The sequence below is a fragment of the Varanus komodoensis genome, unplaced genomic scaffold (genome assembly GCF_004798865.1).
Source record: "Varanus komodoensis strain SLA01 unplaced genomic scaffold, ASM479886v1 scaffold45, whole genome shotgun sequence".
Lineage (NCBI taxonomy): Eukaryota > Metazoa > Chordata > Lepidosauria > Squamata > Varanidae > Varanus > Varanus komodoensis.
In genome coordinates, this window is record NW_025336011.1 from 1,088,562 (window position 1) to 1,109,592 (window position 21,031).

Sequence of the window (21,031 nt, forward strand, 5' to 3'; positions counted from 1 at the left end):
GTAGGTTATGCATTAAGTGTTACATGAACTAACTAAATAATAACCGCCCCTCCATTCTCTGAGATTAGGCAGCAGAAATTACAGTCCAGAAAGCAGGACATTTAGGGAAGGTTTAAGCCCCAGAAGGTCTCAAACAAATATGGTTAAAACCTATTCAAAACTATAGCTCCTTTTAGGTCAGCCTTGCCCAGTCTGGTGGCCTCCAACTGTGTTGGACTACAATGTGGACATGATTATTGGTCAAGGCACATGGAAATTAGGTGTCCAACATATTTGGAGGGCAGCAAGCTGGGGAAGGATAAACCCTTCTAGATGCTTGTAAAATACACAGTCTCTCTCTAGTCCCTCTGCTCTCATAAATGCTCACACAGCAATTCACTTGAGCTCTTCATACCTCTTAGTGTTACTGCATCCTGCCGTGGAGAGCGGGGTGGGCCTGTTCCTATTTGCTTCTGCAATTCTGACTTCACCCCTGGTACACGAAGACCTTTTGGGGATGAGTCTGGTTTGGTCCCAGAGGAACTGCAAGAGGTAGAGATATATGCAACATACCAATTCAAGGCTTAGGTTTAACACGCACACACGCACGCGCGTACACACACACACACACACACACAGAAGTCTTTGCCAGTCTGGCAAATGCAAGTGAGTCAAATTGCAGCCTGATCTTCACATCCTTATGTAAATCAACATGGATGTGAGGCTAAGGAGGGGGCTAAAGAAAGCCTATAACAGAAAAAGATGAGAAGCTATGGATGAGAAGCAACCCTAGCCAACCAGTGGGATGCAGAAATTGTAAAAGGAAGTCAAGGGCATAGCATGCTTGATTTACACTGACTCCCTATGCCTATAAGTAAGCAAGAAGGTGTAGAAGAGCAGGGCATGGAAGATTCCTGCAAGAGGCTTTGACCCAACATATCTTTCTTTCCAGCTGCACAGTATTAATCTTCTTTGTGTCTGTTCATTTGTTCCCAGTGGTTGCTCTTCGGTATTTACTGCACACATCCACAGAGTTCATGACAAGAGTAACGAGGGACAAAACTTAAAGGAGGAAGAAATTAGAGGCTTGAACCATCAGGCCTAGACATCCCACTCCAAAGGTAGGACCCTTTGCTGCTGCTGGAAACAAGCCAATAAATGTCCAATGGTTGTATATCAACTTCCATTGGCTTCCTTCCTAGCTAATAGTGACCAGGACAAGCACTGCCTTTTCTTTGGTAACAGAAGTCCATCTAACTCCCTGAATCCAAGTTTCTAATTCTTCCATATTGTTGCAATTTAATTTTAAATCTGAATAACTGGAGGCAGAATGAATTCTACAAGCTGGTTTAGCTATACTTCATTAGAGCTACAGTGCTGAAGGGTATGTGCATATGTGTCTTTTTTTTTTTTGGTTGGAGAGAGGTTGCAGAGGATATACACAGCTCTGACTGCTGGAACAGAGTTTGAGTGGTAAACTTGTGCATAATAATTAATAAAATACTCCTCTGTGAAAAATGAATATATAAATTGCTCCACTTAGAAAACCAGAAGGCTTGAGAAGATTGAGGTTCTACATTTTCCTGAATTTCCTTGCTTTCTCAGGGCAGGGAAAGCTTTTGTAGTGAGGAACATAGCCCAGATACAAGTTTATTATCCAAGGAGGAACTAGATTCAACTCAGGACGGATATAAAGAAGAAAAAACCCTGAACAGGAAAGAAAAGAAATATAGTAAGAATTTTACCTCACTTTTCGGTAATCGTTTAATTTCTTATTGATCAGTGCTTGGCTTGCAAACCCAGGGTCCTAGTTATAAAGAAAGAAAGGTGGGGTGGGGGAGAGAAGAGGAGAGATAAGAACAGGATTAACTGTCAGCTCAAAGCCACATATGTTAAACCAAGCCCTTTCTACGCCATTGATAAAAGTCCCTTTTCAGCAAGACTTGGGTAAACTAAAATGTGGTCAAAGGATACTTTGAACTGATTTCCTTCCAGATGCTTTTAGGAGTCACTGTTGTAAAATACCTGACAGTTCCAACAACCTTTTTGTCATATTGCTCTTTATAAATCTTAATATAAATCAAACAGAGAAGCATGGTCCGCATGTAGCCAAGGGGAATAAAGCTAGAACCTATACATATACATACATACGTACGTACGTACATACATACATACATATATATATATATGGAGTCATTTTGTCAGGGAAATTGCTTTGCAGGGGATGAGATGCATTCAAACCCCTAAAGTTTCACAGTCTGGGAAAGCCTTTACCTCTAGGTATTGCTCAGTGTAAAAATTTCTCCTAGCCATACTGGCTGAGGAGAATAGAAGAAGTTGTAGGCCAACACATCTGGAGAACATCAGAACATGGAAGACTTAGTTTGATCTGCTGACAAGCAGAGGTTTCTGAACTTGAGCTTCTGCAAGTGATTCTAGTTCATAACTGAATTATTTCAGTGTGCAGCAAAGATGTAAATGAAGGGAGCTTGTGAAGTAACTCTGCATACCTTGCAATACCAAGAGGCCCAAGTATGGAACTGAACGATTGTTTAATCAAAAACTATGAGCACATTTTGGGAGACTGGAGGTGGCAGGGTGGGGGAGAGACGACACACTTAGCCCTCTAAAAAAAATGGACCATTCCCACAATCCAGTATTGTGCGCTTGTGGACTTCTGACTTGAACCTCCACACTAATTCTCCCAAGTCAATAGCTTTCACTGTCACAGCATCTCATGGACTCCTGAAACTAAACAGACAGACCAGTGTGCAAGCCTGGGGATTTGCAGTTGGTCTCTTCCCTGAGAAAAAGGGGGTCATCAACTGAGAGAAAGCAAAGAGGGGCTGCCAATAGAGGTGCATTTGAAGAACCAGTGGCCCAGGAGCTAGCCACTGCCAATTCTCACCTCGCCCTCGGCTTTGCTACTCTCCCTGATGGCTTTAATCCAGGCCAGCATGTCATCCCGGTCCTCGGCCTGAAAGAGACATTCACAGAAGTCAGCGGTCGTCAGCCGGAAGACGTGCTTCCTCTTGGTGTCACTGTAGGAGATGTCTACCAGGCACGCTCGGATGCTGATTGGTGGCTGCTCCTCCTCACCTGGGGGCGGGGCCAAGGCCACGGCCTCCCGCCGGTCCTTACACAAGTAGAGCAAGTGGGCACGCAAAACAGCAAAGGCCCGCTTCCACTGCCGGATGCCTCCGCCAACTTTCTGCAGAGGGGAAGAGGGAGCATGTGATGTGGTAAGGAAGAGAAAAAGACATAGAAAAGACGTGGAAAAAAGCAGAAAGAGAGGGGAGGGAGGGAGAAAGAGCATGTGAGAGAGTCAGTAGGCTGGCCTCAAAAAATGTTACGGAGGACAAGTTCTGAGAGGCAACACTTCAGCTTCAGTAGATACATGAACACACTAGGCCCTAGAAAATTCAGCATAAGTCCTCATGCTGCCTCAGGCCAACTAGACAATCCGGCACCAATCTAGTGCCCCCCAGATGTACTGGATTTTAACTCCTAGCATTCCTCAGCCAGCCAGCTGAGGAATGCTGCAACTTATAGTCCAGTACTGTACCCACTCTGGGGAAAAGCTGAACTAGACGGTTTAACATCATCTGCTGCGCTCAGTTTTCCATTTGCTGACCAAGGAAGCTACTTTGTCAGGCCATTGGTCCATCTAATTCAGTATCCCCTGCACTGACTAGCAGTGGGTCTCTGAGTCTTTTCCCAGCACTAGTTGAGAACCTAGGAACTAAACCCGGAACTTCTGCATGAAAATCAGGTGTTCCACCACTATGCCTTAATTAAAGCTACAGGAAAGTTTCCACTAGTTACTAGATTAGAAAACAGTATTTACTCCTTCAAATAAAGATTTTCCTCACATTTAAAAGCTTTTAAGTATGCTAATTATTTAACAGATTTATGCTTGCACCTTTACACACTTTGAAACCTGAGAGGCTTGCTGAAAAGAAAGTTAAACAAAGTGTTTGCTTATTTGTGAAACTGTCATTAATTTTCCACCTGCCATACATATGCAAAATCTTGTTGAAACTGTAACATAGTTACCTTTCCAAGGATTGCTAATGAAGCAAACATCAACACATAGTTACCATGCATTATAAGAAGAGAAAGCTACTTTTTAAATGCTGTTTTTCATCAGTTTAGGAACAGGTATCTCAAAACTTTGCGCATTCCACATATTAGAGTAATGTACCAAATTGTTATTTTTTAAAAATACAAATCCCGCTGGTATTGTTGAAAATTCATTGTTTTAAAGGTTTAGAGGCAATGATTTCCAGTGGGCACTGTGAAGAGCACATGCCTCTGTTTTTATATCGAAGAGTATAATTCTTGCTAGATCTGACTAAGGGCCAAACCAGAAGCAACAACAGCAAGTCCAAAGTCTGAACTGTATTGTTACCAAATCCTTAGGATAGCTGGCTTCCTGAGTCCTTTACACAACCATTAATTCCCCCTGTAATTACATCTTCTCACACTTTTTTCTCCTGAGAGGGGATAGTTTCTACTCTTGGAGCCCACTAGGAAATAGCTAGGGAGAAGCAATTACAGGAAGGAGGAGAGGTGCATGAATGGATGGGGTTCAGCACCCTGTCCCACATGCCCTCTTGTTACATTTTAAAACAGTTTGCCATCCTGCTGTGGAGGATTGACATGTGCAGGACTGACACTGGGTTATGCTGCTCCCATATCTAGTTTGGTCCTAAAAATGGTCCCATCAGCTGTGACACAAGAAGAACACTGCCCTGCCGGAGTGGCTTGCAGAGTGGTATTCACTTCTGTTCCGGTCCCAAAAAGAAATTGGTGGGGAAGTTCTAAAGGGAAAAAAAAGAAGCTAAGAATCTTGGATTGCTTCCTGCTGCCTCTGTTGCCAAGTTCCACCCTTGCACTGTGAGACTGAAGAAGTGCAGAACATGCATAGTCCTTGTAACAGTGACCTACCTTTTAGGATTGTGCAAGAGTGAAGGCAATGCAGATGGCAAAGCTCTTTGCAAATTAAATGTTATCTGCAAAATAAATTGGTAGTAGTCTCGCAGCTGATTGCTTCTTAATGATTACACTGTCATCATTCATCCAGGGGTGGGTGAAATTCTCAAGGAAGTTTTAGACAGCTTTCTAACTCATGATGGGGGACATATCCCCTCAAAAAACATAAAGGTACTGTTTGTAACAAGTTTCAGCATTCAAGAGTCTAGAGCACCCTCTAGCTTGCATGAAGGATGAGTCAATATTTTGAAATGAAATGCAAGAGAACCAACATTCTACATCAGGTAGGAGGTCCACGAAACAAATGCCTGTAGAGCAGAGACTCAGCTTTGTTTGAGTTCACCTAAGAAGCTACATGATGCAGCTGTTTGTTACTCCAAAACATGTCAGATGAGTCCCGCTGGATCAAACCTGCCCAACATCCTGTTTCCAACAGTGATCAGCCAGATGTTTTGGAATAGCCCGTAAGAAAGGGACACGAGTGCAACAGCCCCTCTTCCATGGTTTTCTCCTCACATCACACTTCACACCACCAGCTGATATTTAGAGACATATTGCCTCTAAACCTAAAGGTTCCAATTAGCTATTGTAGCTAATAGTCTCTGATACCTTATCCTCCATGAATCTGTTTAATCCCCCTTTACAGCTGTTTAAGCCAGTGGCCCTCACCACACCTTGCAGTGGTAAGATCCATGAGCTAATTACATGTTACAGAAAGAAGTGCTTCCTTTTAGGAACATAGGAATATGGAAAGCTGTCTTAGACTGAGTCAGACCATGGGTTCCTCTAGCCCAGCATTATCAGCACTGACTGGCAGTAATGATTTGCCAGGGTTTCAAGCAGGATTCCTTCCTAGCACTGCCTGAAGATGCAAGGTTTGACCTGCAAGCAAGCACTGCCTGCCAAGGCAATTTCATTGAGCATTGTGAGAAAAATGTCTCTGTATATCTACCTTATCCAAGTCATGCATCATTTCATAAAGCTTTGAATGTCCAGTTTTAGTCATCTTTTTTTCTAAACCAGGGGTAGGGACTTGTGGTCCTCCTAATGTTGTTGGACTCCATCAGCCCCAGACGGCATGGCCAATGGCCAGAGGTGATGGAATTATAGTTTAATAACTTCAGATCATTTTGGTTGTCCTGTGCTGCACCGTTTCTAGCTCCATGGCATCCTTTCCAACTTGAAGAGACCAGAACTGTATTCCCAAAGTGGCTGCAGATTCGTATGAAAAGAAATGATAACACTGGCAGTTTGTTTATTTTCAGTTCCTCTTCTAATAATCCCTAATATGGAATTTGCCTTTTCTACAACCATTTTGTCTCCATTTAAAGCAACAGGGTTTAAGTCAAATCCTGACTATTTAGTTGGGATGTAAGTGCAGCTAACTTAGTCCAGACTCAGCCCTTGGAACTAATGTTTCCTTTGAATTACCATCTCTACCATAAACCCCAAATTACTTTCCTGGTCTGTGACCACCACTTCAGATCCTATGTATACTGGGATTCCTCCCTGCTCACTCCGCCACATGCACACGTACACCCAAACTCTGCCCCTTCCTGCTAAGAGCAACCTTGCAAGAAGTTACAGACTTACCTTGCCTTTCTTGGTGAGGATCTGTTTGTAGTGCAGCCAGCCTTCTTTCCTCACATCACTGAAAGTAACATCTGACAGGTCAGAGGTTGAATGCCTCTTTGATCGGGTGTCTTCAGAGGTGCCCAGGCTATCCAGAGACTGCAAGGAAAGAGGGAAACATCTGAGAATGAGGAGTATAGTGCTGCTCAAGGGCTCCTCTGCATGAAGCTTTTAATGTATCCCTTTACTGAGCCTTCTGCTTCCAGATCCTTTGTGGGATTAAGATCAGCTCCTTTACACATTCCCCCAGGGAGTGTTCTCTTTCTGCCTTTCTATATGATCCATTATGCAACCAGAAGGTGGCACTCCAGTGTTACAAAATTTGAAAATAAGTGGGTTTATCATTCATTCTGCCATGCCCAGATAGTACTACCACACTTTCCATGGAAATGCTTAGAAAGCACAGGAGAGGTTTTGAAGGATGATGATAGTGTGTAAAGCCACAGTGATATGGTTAGAATACTGGAGCTGGAGACTTGGGAGAGCCAGGTTCTATTCCATATGCAGCCATGAATATGACTGGATGACGTCTACCTCACAGAGGTCACCCAGTCTACCTCACAGAATTGTGACTTCTACCTCACAGAATTGTTGTTGTTGTGAGAATAAAAGGGAGTGAAGCACTATGTAAGCCATCCTGGATTCCTTGCAAGAGGAAAAAAAGGCAGGATTTAAGTGCAATGTAATAATGATGAAGATGATGATGATAAAGCAACTGCAAAATGATGTGAGAAATGATGAGTGCACAGCAAAAGCCTGGTGTAGAGAAGCCCCAAGTGCAGAGAGAGGAGAGAGGCTACTTGATTATAGGTGAACAACAGTTGCTCAGGCTGGACTGAAGAACAAAACTGAGTGGAGCAACACAAGGATGTGCTTCAAAGGAGGTGAGGTTTCGGAAACACCAGGAGAGAAGGGTGAACTCGTCAAGTATGGGGGAGGAAGGAAGAGAAAGTGCAGTTGTTCTGACTGTGAACGAAGAAAATGTGGCTTGAACATGGAACTGGAGACAGAGTCTTGTGGGTGACCTTAGTTATGAGCAGTTCTGGCAACTGCTGCCTCCCATGTAGATGTATGCCTGAGATTCAGGAGCATTAGCCATTGTCAGGTTGTTTAATCTCAGATTCTAACACATGAGCAATTAGCACCTCTTTCATAACTGGTGGGCAAATACAGGAGAACTGGAGCGTATCTTTATTCTCCATGGGCTGAATATGTTCCCCCAACAAAATGTCTGCATGGGCTATAGAGCACCCAAATGGATGAAACTGGCTAGTTTGCAAGCTAAGCTTGATCATTTATTTGATTGATAGTGACAATGGAATGCTACATGAGCCAAATACAGGTAGAATCTAGTGAGCCACATTTTTTTCTTAAAGAGAAGGCTCATGGAAATACAAGTACTAACCCCATCAGTGAAGAAGCTTCTTAACATGCGGAGGCTTGGCACACGACTTGGCAACCTCCTAGAGAGAAAACATTGGTACAATCGGTATGAGCATACAAACCAAAATAAAAATTAACAAGTTCTGCTCACCTCCAGGCCCACTTTACTGGGCATTCCTCCTTCTAAATTCCAGAACACAATCACTTTAACTAATTCAAAGACAAAACATCTTTTTCTCTGAATTGTATCTGTTGTATTGTATCTGTGAAGTGGGCTCTAGCCCATGAAAATACATTTGTGTGTAAACAAAACCATGACTTACTTACTAGGAGGGTGCACATATGGAATTAATATGCCAGATGCATTGAACTTCTTTCAACTCAGGGGCCAAATTACATTTCAGAGAAATTGGATTTGCACCAAGAAGGTGGCAACCAAAAATGCCATAAATGGGGAGAGATGGGGGGAAGCCAAGAATGCCAGCATATTTTAGCTTAATACTGTTAGGACAGGCATTTCAGTCTTTTAGTGTTAGCCCAGAGGTCTAAACTGAGTTCCCAAGAGGAGGTCCTGAACCCGCACTAGGCAATGTTGCACCCAGGAGAATGGTTCTAGCACCAATGATCCTACATAGAAAATATATATATAACTATTCAAAACATGTGTGTAAGTGAGGAAGGCTACAACTCAGGGGCAGGGCAGATGCTTTGGATGGAACAGGTCCGGGGTTCAGTCCCTGGCATTCCTAGTTAAAGGATTTCAGTTTGCAAGGTCAGGCACTCTAGGAGAACTGCTGCCAGTTCTGAACCAAAAGTTCTAACTCAGCATCAAAACAATGTCATATATAGACATGTTTTATGAAGCCAGAGGGCTTTTTGCTGGCTTTGCTCCCAAAAACTAAGATGAAAAGTAGATGATAGTTCCTTCAGAGAGTTGAAGTAGCCTGAAAGAAAGATAATTACTGATAGTATATACTTAATTTCATCTCTGATAAACAAGTTCTGCACATTTTTTTCATACTGCTCCTAAATCCTATTTGCCTAGAGAGTGTGTGCCTTTCTTGATGCTCTTGCCTAGAAATTACTGTCTGCCAGCAGTCTGCTACATCTCATCTTCTGGAACTATTTCTTGATGCCGAGACAAATCAAAATAATTAAGAAAGAATCCACAGTCCTGCTCCTCCCCTCATCCCACTGTCAACAGCAAATTAAATGGATCCGAGAGAGGAAGGGAGACTGTGCAGGGAGCTATACCCACCTCAGAAGCTTTCCCTCATCCCGAAATGTGTTTAGACCATCATCACATGACTTGGAGCGTTCTGTTGTTATGGCTAAGAGGTAGGAAGACCGGCGACTTGCTTTGATGTTGCCTGAGGCAGAGACAAGAGGGCAAGGTAAGGATCAATGGCAGATATTGAAAGGGCCTAAAAAGGCCACCTAGTCCAACCACCTCCCCACTGCAAGATGTCAACTTGCACAAAGATTAACAATTAATTGGTTTACTATTTTAGATACAGTGTGCTGCATGTTTGTTATGGTTTTGTTCTTGGTTTTCTGTTCCTTGTAAGCCATCCAGAGACTTTTTAGTAATGGACAGAATAGAAGAATTTTAAATAAATAAAATAAAATACAATTTAAAAAAGATTGTCCACTTGAATGGCTGAAAAGGACAGCTTCTGTGGCAGGCAAATTAAACAGATGACCCACACAAGAAATACGAGTGAAATTCTACCTTAGTTCTCACTTACAAATTCTTCACCTGTAATTCTTACTCTTAAAAGCACATCCATATTTGAGCAAATGCATGAGAGCCACAAAACATCTTTTTCTAAGTAGAGGAAGAGGACATACATGAGAAATCAGGAGGGGTTGAGCTACATGGATTCTGAGCCATATGAATTCAGAAATTTTTGCATTTAAATGACATGAAGCATTAATATCAATTTATTAATAACTACATGTACATTTTCTTAAAAGCAGGCACACAAGTAGACCATTGTACCTCAGAAGCAACTGTTCCTCATACTGACAGCTAGAAAGCACACTTTTGCAGAGTTTCTAAATTAAAACTAGAGGCCCATTTCTTGCTTGTGCCTCAAAAGGTTTACTTTTCAAGCGTGAGAGGCCTGCTAAAATAACCCACCTTCAAAGGAACCCACCTGCTCTGTCTCTTTTTGAGTCCCTGCTTTAACAGCACTTTCCTCACTGTGAGGGGAAAAGGCCAGAGCAGTGGTTCATACAGAGCAGGCTGCCTCCTCCATGGATGGAGTGAGTGATTTGGGCTTATGAAATCCTTTAATGATTCATTCTATCCTCCACACCACCCCTGGGCTCATCATCATGCTGGCAATTCTCTCACACCTCCAAAATTTAAGAATGCCTACCTTAGAAGTCTACTGTTTAAGAAAGTTGGCTTTCAAAACCATTTTTTCTTTCTGTCATCTTATGATTCAGTTTCAGTGGAATGTTATAAATCATACTAATGTCTATTTTATTTGCTTTCTTTTAATGCAGCTAATGAGGAAAACTATTCTCAAGCAAATTCTCCAATAGCTTGATTTTTTTTGGTTACGCCTGAAAGCATATAAAATCTATCTTTCTTAATAAGTTGCAAACTTCCCAGTTATGAGTACTGTTTGATTTAATATCAACAGCCTTGTATTTAAGCATTAGCCTGGCAGCCACAGGCAACAAGGAATTGTATATAGGCGGGAGCATGGATTTGTGTACAGACAAGCAAACAGTCTGGCAGAGGAAAGAAATAGCTCTCCATCTGTCCTTCACAAGTAACAATTTTTGTAGGCCTGGAACAGCTATGGGCTTATTTACAGGACTTCCTTTAAGCCTAGCACAACATTTTGTTCCACCTACATGTGGTCTCTCACCACTAGGCAGGAGTTTCTGAAAGGCCTCCTAACACCCTCCTGTTCTGCTTGCCATCCAAGCAGACTGGATGCTCAGAGCCAGAGGAAGGCAAGGTTGGGCAGGTACTTACTGCAATCCTGGGAGTAATGGCGGTTGATGGCAAAGGTGAAAGTGGGTGAGGAGGGGCTAGCTGATAGCACAGGGGCAGAATTCATGGCACTGGAAACGACGGAGGAGGCAGGGATGTGCTTTGCCTTCAGGTCAATGCTGGGGCTTGTGGGCTCATCTGGAACAGTAGAACAAAACACAAACTAATGGAAAGGAAAGCAGAGGGCCGAGCTTTTGAAAGAGTTCTCAAATAATTGTTTCAACAACTGACAGTTATCTGTCCTTAATAGGGATGCATGAAGAATCTGGCAATTGGAACTCTGTTGGATTTTCTTGCCCACCCCCCACCATTCTGATTTGGCACTAACTCACTACAGCATTAATTGAGCCAGATTATGAACTTCCATCTGAAGGACAACTACAATTTGCTTACTTTCTTTTCAAACTGTTAATAGAATGCTTGTAAATGGATACTGGGAAAGCATATGATTTCAATGCAGTTAGCACTGCTTGTGCAAATAGCAACACTAAGCCATGTGTTTTTCATATGTCATTTTGTATAAAATTCAATTATTTTTGCACAAAGCAGCACCCAAAAACATGTGGCATGGTGACACTTGCACAAACAGCACTACGTCATGTGGTTTTCTGGTGCTGCTTTTGCACAAAATGGCTACCAAAAGACAAATGGTTTACCCCTATTTGTGCAAAAAGTATTACTCACATTCCTGTGCCTTCCCAGTGCCAGTTAGTGAAAATTCTACTTACAGTTTCAACAAATGTATACAAATCACAGTCCACCTTACAGATGGAACTCCATGAAAAAACTTTACTTGGTCTATTTCCATCACTGGATCAGAAGCAGAACAGCAAGTCCAGCAAGCTTACCTTCCTTTTCTCCTTAACAACCAGTGCTCAAGATGCCAGCAGGCAGAGCAGAATAAAGGTTCCAGAAGTCAGTACTCACTGGAGGGAGGGTGGCTTCTCTTGCCATGAGCTATGGGGCTTCTGCCCAAGGACCCACAGAAATGCAGAGCTGTATCTAGATGACATGGTTCATGCCAGAGGGTTTGCATTAAATGGACAATGAGGAATAGAGGAAGGAAAGATGCTACAGGCTGATATAGGAGTGATCTGGAGTAAGGAGCAGCTGAATAGAAGTAGGAGAGGAACCTTTAAGATATGAAGGGCAGGAAGAGTATTACAATGTTAAGAAGAACTTGAGAAGAGAAAGAGAAAACTTGAAAAATAAATGGCTGAGGCATAAAGGGGAACAGACCAAAGGGCATTTTAGAAATGAGACTTCATGGAGGGGAAGCTGGAAACAGAAGGCGCACACTCATATCCAAATGTCATCTTTTCTGCCCTTCCCTCCAAAATGCAATGCATCACACAGACTTCATGGGCTACATCAAATGATGCAGCATCTGTGCCAGTCCCCTAATCTCCCTTTCAATCCATTCCCATTGCAAGGTGTCTCCTACTCTAAAGTCTTGGAGCTAAATGAAGGTGGGCTAAGGAGGATCCAACAATATTCAGGTCAGAAATCATCACAAACTACATCTTAGGACAGAGCTACCATGAGCTAAGGAGGGGGTGGTGAGTAGTGGCAAGGAGGCCTGCTAAGCAGGTCATCCAAAGAGATCAAATTGGTGGTGGTGAGAGGTGATCCCACAACCACTGAACCAACACTATGCAATTCTTTGTGCAGACTGAATGATTCAATATCCTCATTCTTACCCACCTGCAAAGAATAAATGACTCATGACACAATATTAGCTAGTCTCAGAGGTCTTTCACACATGACGCAAGACACCTATCTGTGTGTAGTGAACGATCTAACCAAGGTTGGCCAGGGGATGGTACATCACAAGGATCTAAAACAGAGAATCAGCATCCTGTGGGGGGTGCAATTTCCAAGCGATTGACCCTCCCCATCCACAAGATTACATCATTTAAAGATTATTCTGGCTGCTCAGCAAGTACTCACAAAAAACCCAGCTCCCTCCTAAAATTAGGAGCCTGCAAGAATTTTATTCTTATTCACAATGTAAACATTTCCTGTTTGCTGGCCTAAAAGTGAACACAAGTATGAATGAAATCCTCAAGAAATTTTCTCAACTGCATTTACATTCAAAAGTGCATGCTTAGGCAAGTGCCCAGCTGCACACAGGTGCACATGGGCAAATACTCTCCAAATCCACATTTTCATGCTTCACATTTCATTCACAGGGCTGAAATGCATATTTTTCAACTGGGAAATATTCACACTTTTAAAAAATGTTCATTCTTTCCTAAACAGAAAACAAAAGATGCTTACGTTGTAGCATGGAAATGAAGCACAAAGAGCTTAGAGGAAGGCAGTGAACTCATTGCATTTTTACCCAACTCTAAGAAGTCTCATAGGTTGGGTGGGAAACAGGTGGCAAAAGCTATAGCCGGGCAATCCACCAGTAGCCCCACTACATCATAATCCTGGCACGATGTCACCTTGCTTCAGTGTATGTGGCCTCCCTAACAGTGATAGTTCTGGTGACTTCTAAGAGGCTGCCCATCATGTAGTGTGAGCCAAAGACATTGTGGAAAGCCGCACTGTAAAGCAGATAGGGCTACCATGAAGAGTGTAGTTACGTCCACTTGGGAAAGCCCTATCCATGTGGAACCACGTGCTAGCAAGGTGCTGCACTGTAGGAATTCTACTGTGGCTTTGGCTATAGCTTTTGCCTCCTCTTCACTCTTTGTTCCCTGAGTCCTTGCACTGATAACTCCAAAACCAGCCAAATACACATTAGTCGGTCTCCCCTACCTGCTCCACCATAACCATGTGTTCAACAGACTGAAATCTCTGTCCTGCATACCTTTCTCACAGTTACTTATGCAGGTCTTACATAAATATGCATAACGCATGGAACCAAGTCCTAAGGTGACATGAGTTTGGAACATGCTTCTACCCATCTTTCCAAACAGCAGTCTACCTGCGCATTGGTGTCACTTAAAAACTGGTTGAAAAGTTCAAGGAACTCATCTGGGTAAAACAAGTATCTATGGATGGAAAGTCAATTCTGCCTACAATGGGGGAGACCTGGGCATTTCTATCTCACAAAGGGGTTTCTACTACCATGAGCATACAGGAATTTCCTGAAACATGGCCTCATGATGATGATGGCAAAGTGCACTGCCTCCATCAAGCCAACTGGGATGAGCCCCAAAAGGGGGATAGAATGGTTATGCTAACCTTCACCAACTAGGACCCTTCAGTTGTATTGTATTACAACTCCCATCACTCCATCCAAGTAATCCTCTCTTTGTAACTTGCACTGGCTTTGTTCAGCTTTCCAATGTTGCCTCAAAACTCTACAATAAGCACAACTCAGCAGCAAATGTTCACTGGTCCAACACCTCTTTCCAAAGTATCGTACCTTGCTTTCTCTACTTACCAATAAATGGGATAGACGCAAGTGAATCTTCTGGCGTAGCCAAAGGGGCTACTCCCTGCTTGTTCTCTTTACCAGCTGCCAGCACTGGAGGAGGTGGATCACAAATGTCTGTTTCCTTCATGTTATCCGGGAAGACAAAATTCATCTGCCTTGTGGGAGGAGGCATTTTGCGTCCTGTTGGGGGCTTCTGTCGGAGAACCACCTCATCCCTCTTATCCTCAGCCTCAGGCTGCAGTCGTTCTGTAGCCTGAGATGGTGAAACCCACTGAACAGGCCTTGTATCATTCTCCTGTTTAGCTGGTCTTTGGTCCATTGAGGTCTCTGAGCTACTGCCAGCGGGAGTATCTGAGCAAAGAGCAGGGGCATTTGGGAGCACAGCAGTAGACAAAGGCCTCTCAATATAAGGTGGCGTTGAGTTATTTGCTTGCCTTTGAGAAAGATTAAATGTTGGAAGGTCACCAAAAGCAGCATCCCGAAAAGAGAGGGCATGGAGCAAGCCAGTCCGGCGCTGGAATGAAGGGCTGTAGCTCCGGTATCCAATATACCCAGAGTCATCGATGCTCTGGAGGTTGGGCTGGGAAGGGTGTTTTTGCACATGCACAGGGGGTGGATCCCTGGAAGAGGCAGAAGGAATATAAGAACTTGGCTGATTAGGTTGGGCTCGGTTAATTTGCCCATGCCGGTAAAACCTGTCCGGTGGCCACATACACCTCTCATATCTAGGAGAAACCAAGGCACCCTGTTCAAGAGCTTCCAAGGATCGCCCATATTTCACCAGGTAGTTATCCGATCTGGCCCGGTAACTCCAGCCTTCATGGGCAGGGGACTGGATTAAAGTGTCTTGGGAAGCACTGTGAGGCCAACCCCGGGGGGCCGGGGCATCCCCCAGGTGGTCTTGCGAGACACTCCGGTAGCGTGGCGGCATGGCACAGTGGCGCTCCTCTGATGAGCTTCGCCTTGGCACTTGGCTCGAAATCCAGTTCGACAAGGCCTGTTGGCATTCTAGACGGCTGACAGATTTTGGGCCAGCAGTGACACAGTCCCGGGAGGGCCGGCCCTCTCTGGGACTGTCTTTCAACCCACCATGAGGAAGATGGTCAGGGAGATGTTTGGGCGGCCCGTAGCAGGCGTGGTTGGGCATAGAGGGAGCTGGAGGAGCACAGTACCTCTCAGGCAACGGGGAGGCTATAGAACCTGGGCAACTGCTATTGGAGTAGCGGGAGAAAGAGCCAGAAACTGGGAGGGGTCTTGGGACAGGCACCCTGTGAGTCACTCCATATTGGACTTCCTCTGTGCGGTGGGCAGGGCTGGAATGGCTGCTACTGAAGTTCTGTGTGGACTCAGTCCAGGCACTCGGAGGCGTTCTGTGAACTGTAGTGCTGTTCAAGGGAGAAGACGGGCCTGAGGACCCTGAATGGTATGGCTGTCTGTTGTCCACCTGATGTCCCTGGTACGTCTCAGCTGCTGAAACATCCCGAGGGGAAGGCCTTGACTGGAACGGGTAAGTTTTACGAGGATAACATATAGGAGGTGGCTCAGGGATACTCTGAGCCCCTCCAGAGTAGGGTTCGTTGCCCTTTAAATAAGCATCTTGAGAATATGCCTGGAGGAGAATGAAGAAAGAAAAAATGAGTAAGGACTGGGCTAGAGGCTGAGTTATGAAGAGGCAATTCTTTATCCATACAGAGAAATAGGCTGCCTGCCAATGACTGGGAGATGGTCATTACATTTATTTTCCAAGACAAAGAGACGTTTTGAGCACATGCGTCTGGATGTAGCTGCATTATCTACTGGGGTCAGCAGCAAATGGTGTTTGGGGCAATTCTGCTATCTAAAAGTGTGATGCCTAACTTTGCAGATGCCAGCCTAGAGGCAATGGTGAAGTTTTAAGGAGCAATGCTTTAAGCTTTGGTTGATTATCCCCTACCTAAAGCAACCCTCTAGCAAAAAGAGTTGCAAACTGAATTATGCACACACACACATATCCACACATTAAGAGGCTGGCAACAAGTTATCCGCAAGCAGGAACAGAAGAGAATATTCACCCCTCTGCATCCCTTTCTACCAAGAGATGGAAGTCCACCCTGAACTTGGGCCTTCTCGGTGCTTTACTCTCCTTCTGCAGACTTCCTCCTTGGAAATTGTGGCCACTGTTCAACTTACTGATACTAATCCCCTGCTTAAAATCTATTTTGTATCTGAAGCCTCCATCCTAACTTTAAATCCCTCCAGTTTCTAGACCAAGGGTGTGGAACGGTGGCTCTCCAGATGCTGTTGGACTGCAACTGTTATTAGTCTTAGACAGCACAGCCAATAGCGAGGAGAGCTGCAGTGCAACAACATCTCGAGAGCCATAGGTTCCCCAACCCTGTCTGAAATTTTTCTCTCAGCTGAAAGCTCATTTCACATGCCCTTAGAGTATGTTCACAAATTAACAAGATGCAAGCACAACAGTTCACCCAATGGCTAGCAGCAAAGGGTTTGCAGAGTTTTCATCCATACAATATTTATAACTAGGATACTTTCATATATTACTCCTGTCTCAGGAAATATCTTCTTTGCTCCCCAAATTAAAAGCTTGACTGAAGGATGGTGCTGCATTGCAAGTCACCAAATATATATCCTTGAACCCATGTTTGCTGAGGTTAATACAAAAGTGTGTGTGTGTTGGGGGTGGGGGTGGAACTTGGCTGCAGGGAGCAGAGAGGCTGACCTCTGATCTACCACTACTGATCCCTGTTACCCACTACTGCTTGCCCACCGGGGTACTGGCTCTTTGCTGGGCGGGCAAGGAAGCAGGCATGTTCACTCAATCCCACTGAGTTAAATGGGGTTTACTCCCAAGTAAATATACATAAGATTGCAACCTTATATTTCTTTTCTTCTTTTCCAACTACACCATTATGCAAACTTGCCTCAGCATTAAAGCAAATGGCCACTCCTCCTAAATCACCAGACTCCCTATGGTTAGAGTTTAAGGAGAACTGGAAAATAAAACTGGATGTTTCCAGAAAATTGGTAGCAGTTAAAATACTGTCAGAAATAGATGCTGCCTGTTTTCTTTAGTACTCACCTCAAGGGTAAGGCAAAAGAATGGGAATAACCGTAGTTCTGTCATCCATTTAAAATGCCAAAGTGTTGTATCCCAAGGAGAAAATTCTTCTTCTGAGTCATGTCCATATCTGATGCATTGCAAGCTGGGACACAATCCCAAAGAGAAATGCATACACAGAAGAAAAGCAAGCTACTCCTCAGTGACAGACAGGCCCGTCAGAGTTGCACAAAGTTTGAGAATGTTGTGTCTCCTCACCTTCGCACTTCAAATATGACAAAACCTTTGCCAGGTGGTAGTAAGTCCTGGACACAGAGCTGAGGACCAAAAGGTTCTCAACTGTTCATGGCCCAACCCTCCCTGTCAGGCACTGGAATCTTGCCCCTGTTAGATGAAACCACATTTCTGGCGAGGGACTTGCCAAGATCCAAAAAAGGAGCTATGTTGGAAACAAGGCCTCAGCTTAAAGGGGCAGCAGGAGCTCCCTTGTAAAGACAGTTGATGACGCGAACAAAAGAAAGAAACAGAAGAAAAGGAGGACTAACTTATGCCATACGTGTTTGAGTCACTTGGCTGAGAGTAATACTTCCAATGTTAATTAAATTCTCAACACCCACCCCCTGCCTTGCCAAATCCTCAGGCACCATGCCTAATAAGCTAAAACATATTTGCACCCTATTCTAGATGTTGCACAGGGATGACATACCACATTATTGTTGTTTCTGTGCAAACTGGAGACTTTGCTTGCCAAGGAAAAGTCACCCCACTCCAGGTCAGTCACAGTTACCCACAATGTTTATCTTTCAACAGTGGTGGAATCCTGACAATATAAAATTATTACCTTCGCCTCCTTTGCCGCTCTGTTTACAGTCTTGTGTCTCTCTTGTGATCTCTCTTGCTCTCACTCTGCTTTCTTCAAAAAGACCAATTCTCCCTTCCCCTGGGAATTTCTGACGTTCAAGCTAATATTTCCTCTCTTTCTCAATCTTTCCTTTTAAGTTTGGCTTAAAAAAAATAAAATAAACTGGGACGTCCTAATGTGGGAGGGATAAAGATTGCTGTGAATTCCTTTCTGTGCATCCTGTCAAGAGTCACTCTGTAACCCAGGGCTCTCTCATTGGCTGGCCAAGCCGGCTTTCACACCACAGGAATGCCGACACACCCCTGTGAGGCACCAGGGTAGGGGAAACCCACACAAAGGTTCCTTTGCTGTCCAAGATATAAAAAAGCAAGAGCAACTTTAGGTGAACAGCTCTTTACACCTGGACTGTGAGTTACTCTGTCTGTAACTATGTTCCCTTCTGCAGAACTTTAGCTGATTCAGAAATACTCAGTGCAACTCCTAAATCACTCTGGGCCAGTTCTGGAGGTTGCTGACAGCATATAACATCCATGCTCCTGCACAGGCATTGCTTCCTTGCTGTCTTCCCAGCCTCATTTAAAGCTCTATTTTGAATCTCTAATGTCCTAAATGGTGTGGGTCTCACATATTTTAGACCAGGGATGCCAAGGTACAGCTGGCAAGTTGTATCAGTATTCTGTAAAATGCTCCCTCTCATATTTATAAACACACAAATGGTGAACATTTTGGTCATACTTTCACTTGTAAAGAAAGGGCTTGCAGGGATCTTCAAACTGCATGAGAGGAAGATTTACATGGGCTTTGGGAAATTTCTGCATGATGCCTCTCCCACAACACCATGTGTCATCTAACAAAAACCTTGCTGCTGGTGGTGCAAACAGTGTTCTAAAGGAATCAAGTTGTGCAGCAAAACACACCAACACACTTCTACATGCTGGAATCACCATCTGGAGAAAGAACACCCCCACACACACACTTCCCATCCTTGGAAGACAGAAGCTGGCTATTTCTGACTTCAAGGTCCATCACAAAACTTTTGATCTGCCAGGACAGTCTCTTTGGGCCAAGTCTGTATGATAAGGGCCCACACAAGGGCATTCTGAGAAGCTGACCCCACACTTTGGAAACCCCCTCATCTTGGGGGCATATAGTGCCGACAACCCCAAGTACATCCCAAGAGTACTGCATGGTCTCATAATGTTTAGGCTACACTGCAAAGAAGATGATTGTAGATGGGAACTTATGAAAGTATAGCATAATCATGTTACTATACTGCATTTTATGTTTAGTCTTGATACAAGGTTATTTTGTACATTTTAATTGGCAAAGCAAATTTGCCATCTTTGTCTTCCTAAGAGCCCTTGGAAAGTAAGATTCTTCCTGTTCCCAGTTTACAGATGGGCTTGATGGGAAGCCTTGGGCAAGACAGAGTTAGTTGCTGCACCTTTAAAATGGAAACAACAGTGGCTCAGTGCATTATTCCAATGGCAAGCTCACTACAGAGTGAGACACTTTGCAGATTAAAGGTATCACATAAATTACTTACAATGCAGTGTGTGAATCTGTAATGGGTATCATAGAACTGCTGAGGGTTGCACTGGGTGCAGAATGAATCACCTTAGAAATCTCAGCTTATTTTCGGAAAAAACAAAACAAAAAACCCTAGCCTTTTATGTTGTGAAGACAGACTTTGAAATTAAGTGCTCCTGCTCTTCCATTCCATGTAGGGGAAGGGTATTGTTTGAACTGAGCATTCTCTATGGGATTTTAAGGTAAACAGGGATGAATAGTCACAAAACATGTGTGTATTCACTCACACTGTCCAGAACACAAATATCAGCTAACAAGGATAGATGAATACATGGATGTTTGAATAACTAGCATCATTTTAAAAATCAAACAAGCACAATGGATTTTAAGAGTGGAGAAGGAATGCCAGGACAAGGGCCATCGGAGGATATTCAAATGAATGAGTATAAAGGACATAGCATGAAGCTTAAATACCTGCTGAACCCATTAACATTTCTGCTGAACAAAAATGGAACATTAATCAGAACGGAGCAGAAGAGAAGGGAGTGTAGACTACATAATCTATATGTAATACACAGAGGTCTGGTTGCTACAACCTATTCTCAGGGCCCAATTAAATCCTGTATGTGGAAACACATAACTAAGCTCCCACATCTGAGAGCGAGAGAGAGAGCAAGAGAGCAAGCTTTAAAAAGGATCAGTTCAGATCAAAGAACTGGCAGTGGGGACAACGACAAGGAAAGGGATATGTGTACCATTGCTAGTACCACTACTTCTCTCTTCCAATCACAAATTCTCTAGTGTCCTCCTACCCACAATGATATTCCAAAATTGTGCTTGTGAGGGAAAGCATGTCTTTGGGATCCAAGGGGTGGTGTAAACTGGTGTTCTGCAACAGCAGGGGGTTGGACTCAATGGCCTTCATGGCCACTTCCAACTGTACTATTCCATGATTCTATAATTCCAGGCACAGGAAAAACCTGCAGGAGACAACTGATTACGAATAGAGACATGGCAGGGACAGAAGTGAATAAACCTCTTTCTTTTTCTGTTTGTTTCTATTTCCCCTTCCTTAAACTGCTTTACCTTTCAAAAGCAGGAGATATTTTGGTTTATCTATAAGTGCATGCAAGAAGGGAGGGGGGAGAGAGGAAGAGCAAGAGAGGGAAAGGAGAGAGGGAGAGAATC

The 21,031-nt window shown here is 43.7% G+C and overlaps 1 protein-coding gene across 6 annotated transcripts in view; it reads right to left on the bottom strand.

The window, feature by feature from the left end:
* ARHGAP23 (Rho GTPase activating protein 23) overlaps positions 1-21,031 on the bottom strand; it is a 149,020-nt gene that overhangs the window by 32,397 nt on the left and 95,592 nt on the right. For all 6 annotated transcript variants that reach the window (XM_044444733.1, XM_044444738.1, XM_044444734.1 and 3 more), the window contains 8 exons: positions 14,400-16,002; positions 10,985-11,140; positions 9,248-9,359; positions 8,012-8,069; positions 6,568-6,705; positions 2,888-3,190; positions 1,725-1,786; positions 395-522 (listed from right to left, as the gene is read on the bottom strand). In XM_044444733.1, the coding sequence (XP_044300668.1) occupies positions 395-522; positions 1,725-1,786; positions 2,888-3,190; positions 6,568-6,705; positions 8,012-8,069; positions 9,248-9,359; positions 10,985-11,140; positions 14,400-16,002 (2,560 nt within the window). The remainder of the gene's footprint in view (positions 1-394; positions 523-1,724; positions 1,787-2,887; positions 3,191-6,567; positions 6,706-8,011; positions 8,070-9,247; positions 9,360-10,984; positions 11,141-14,399; positions 16,003-21,031) is intronic.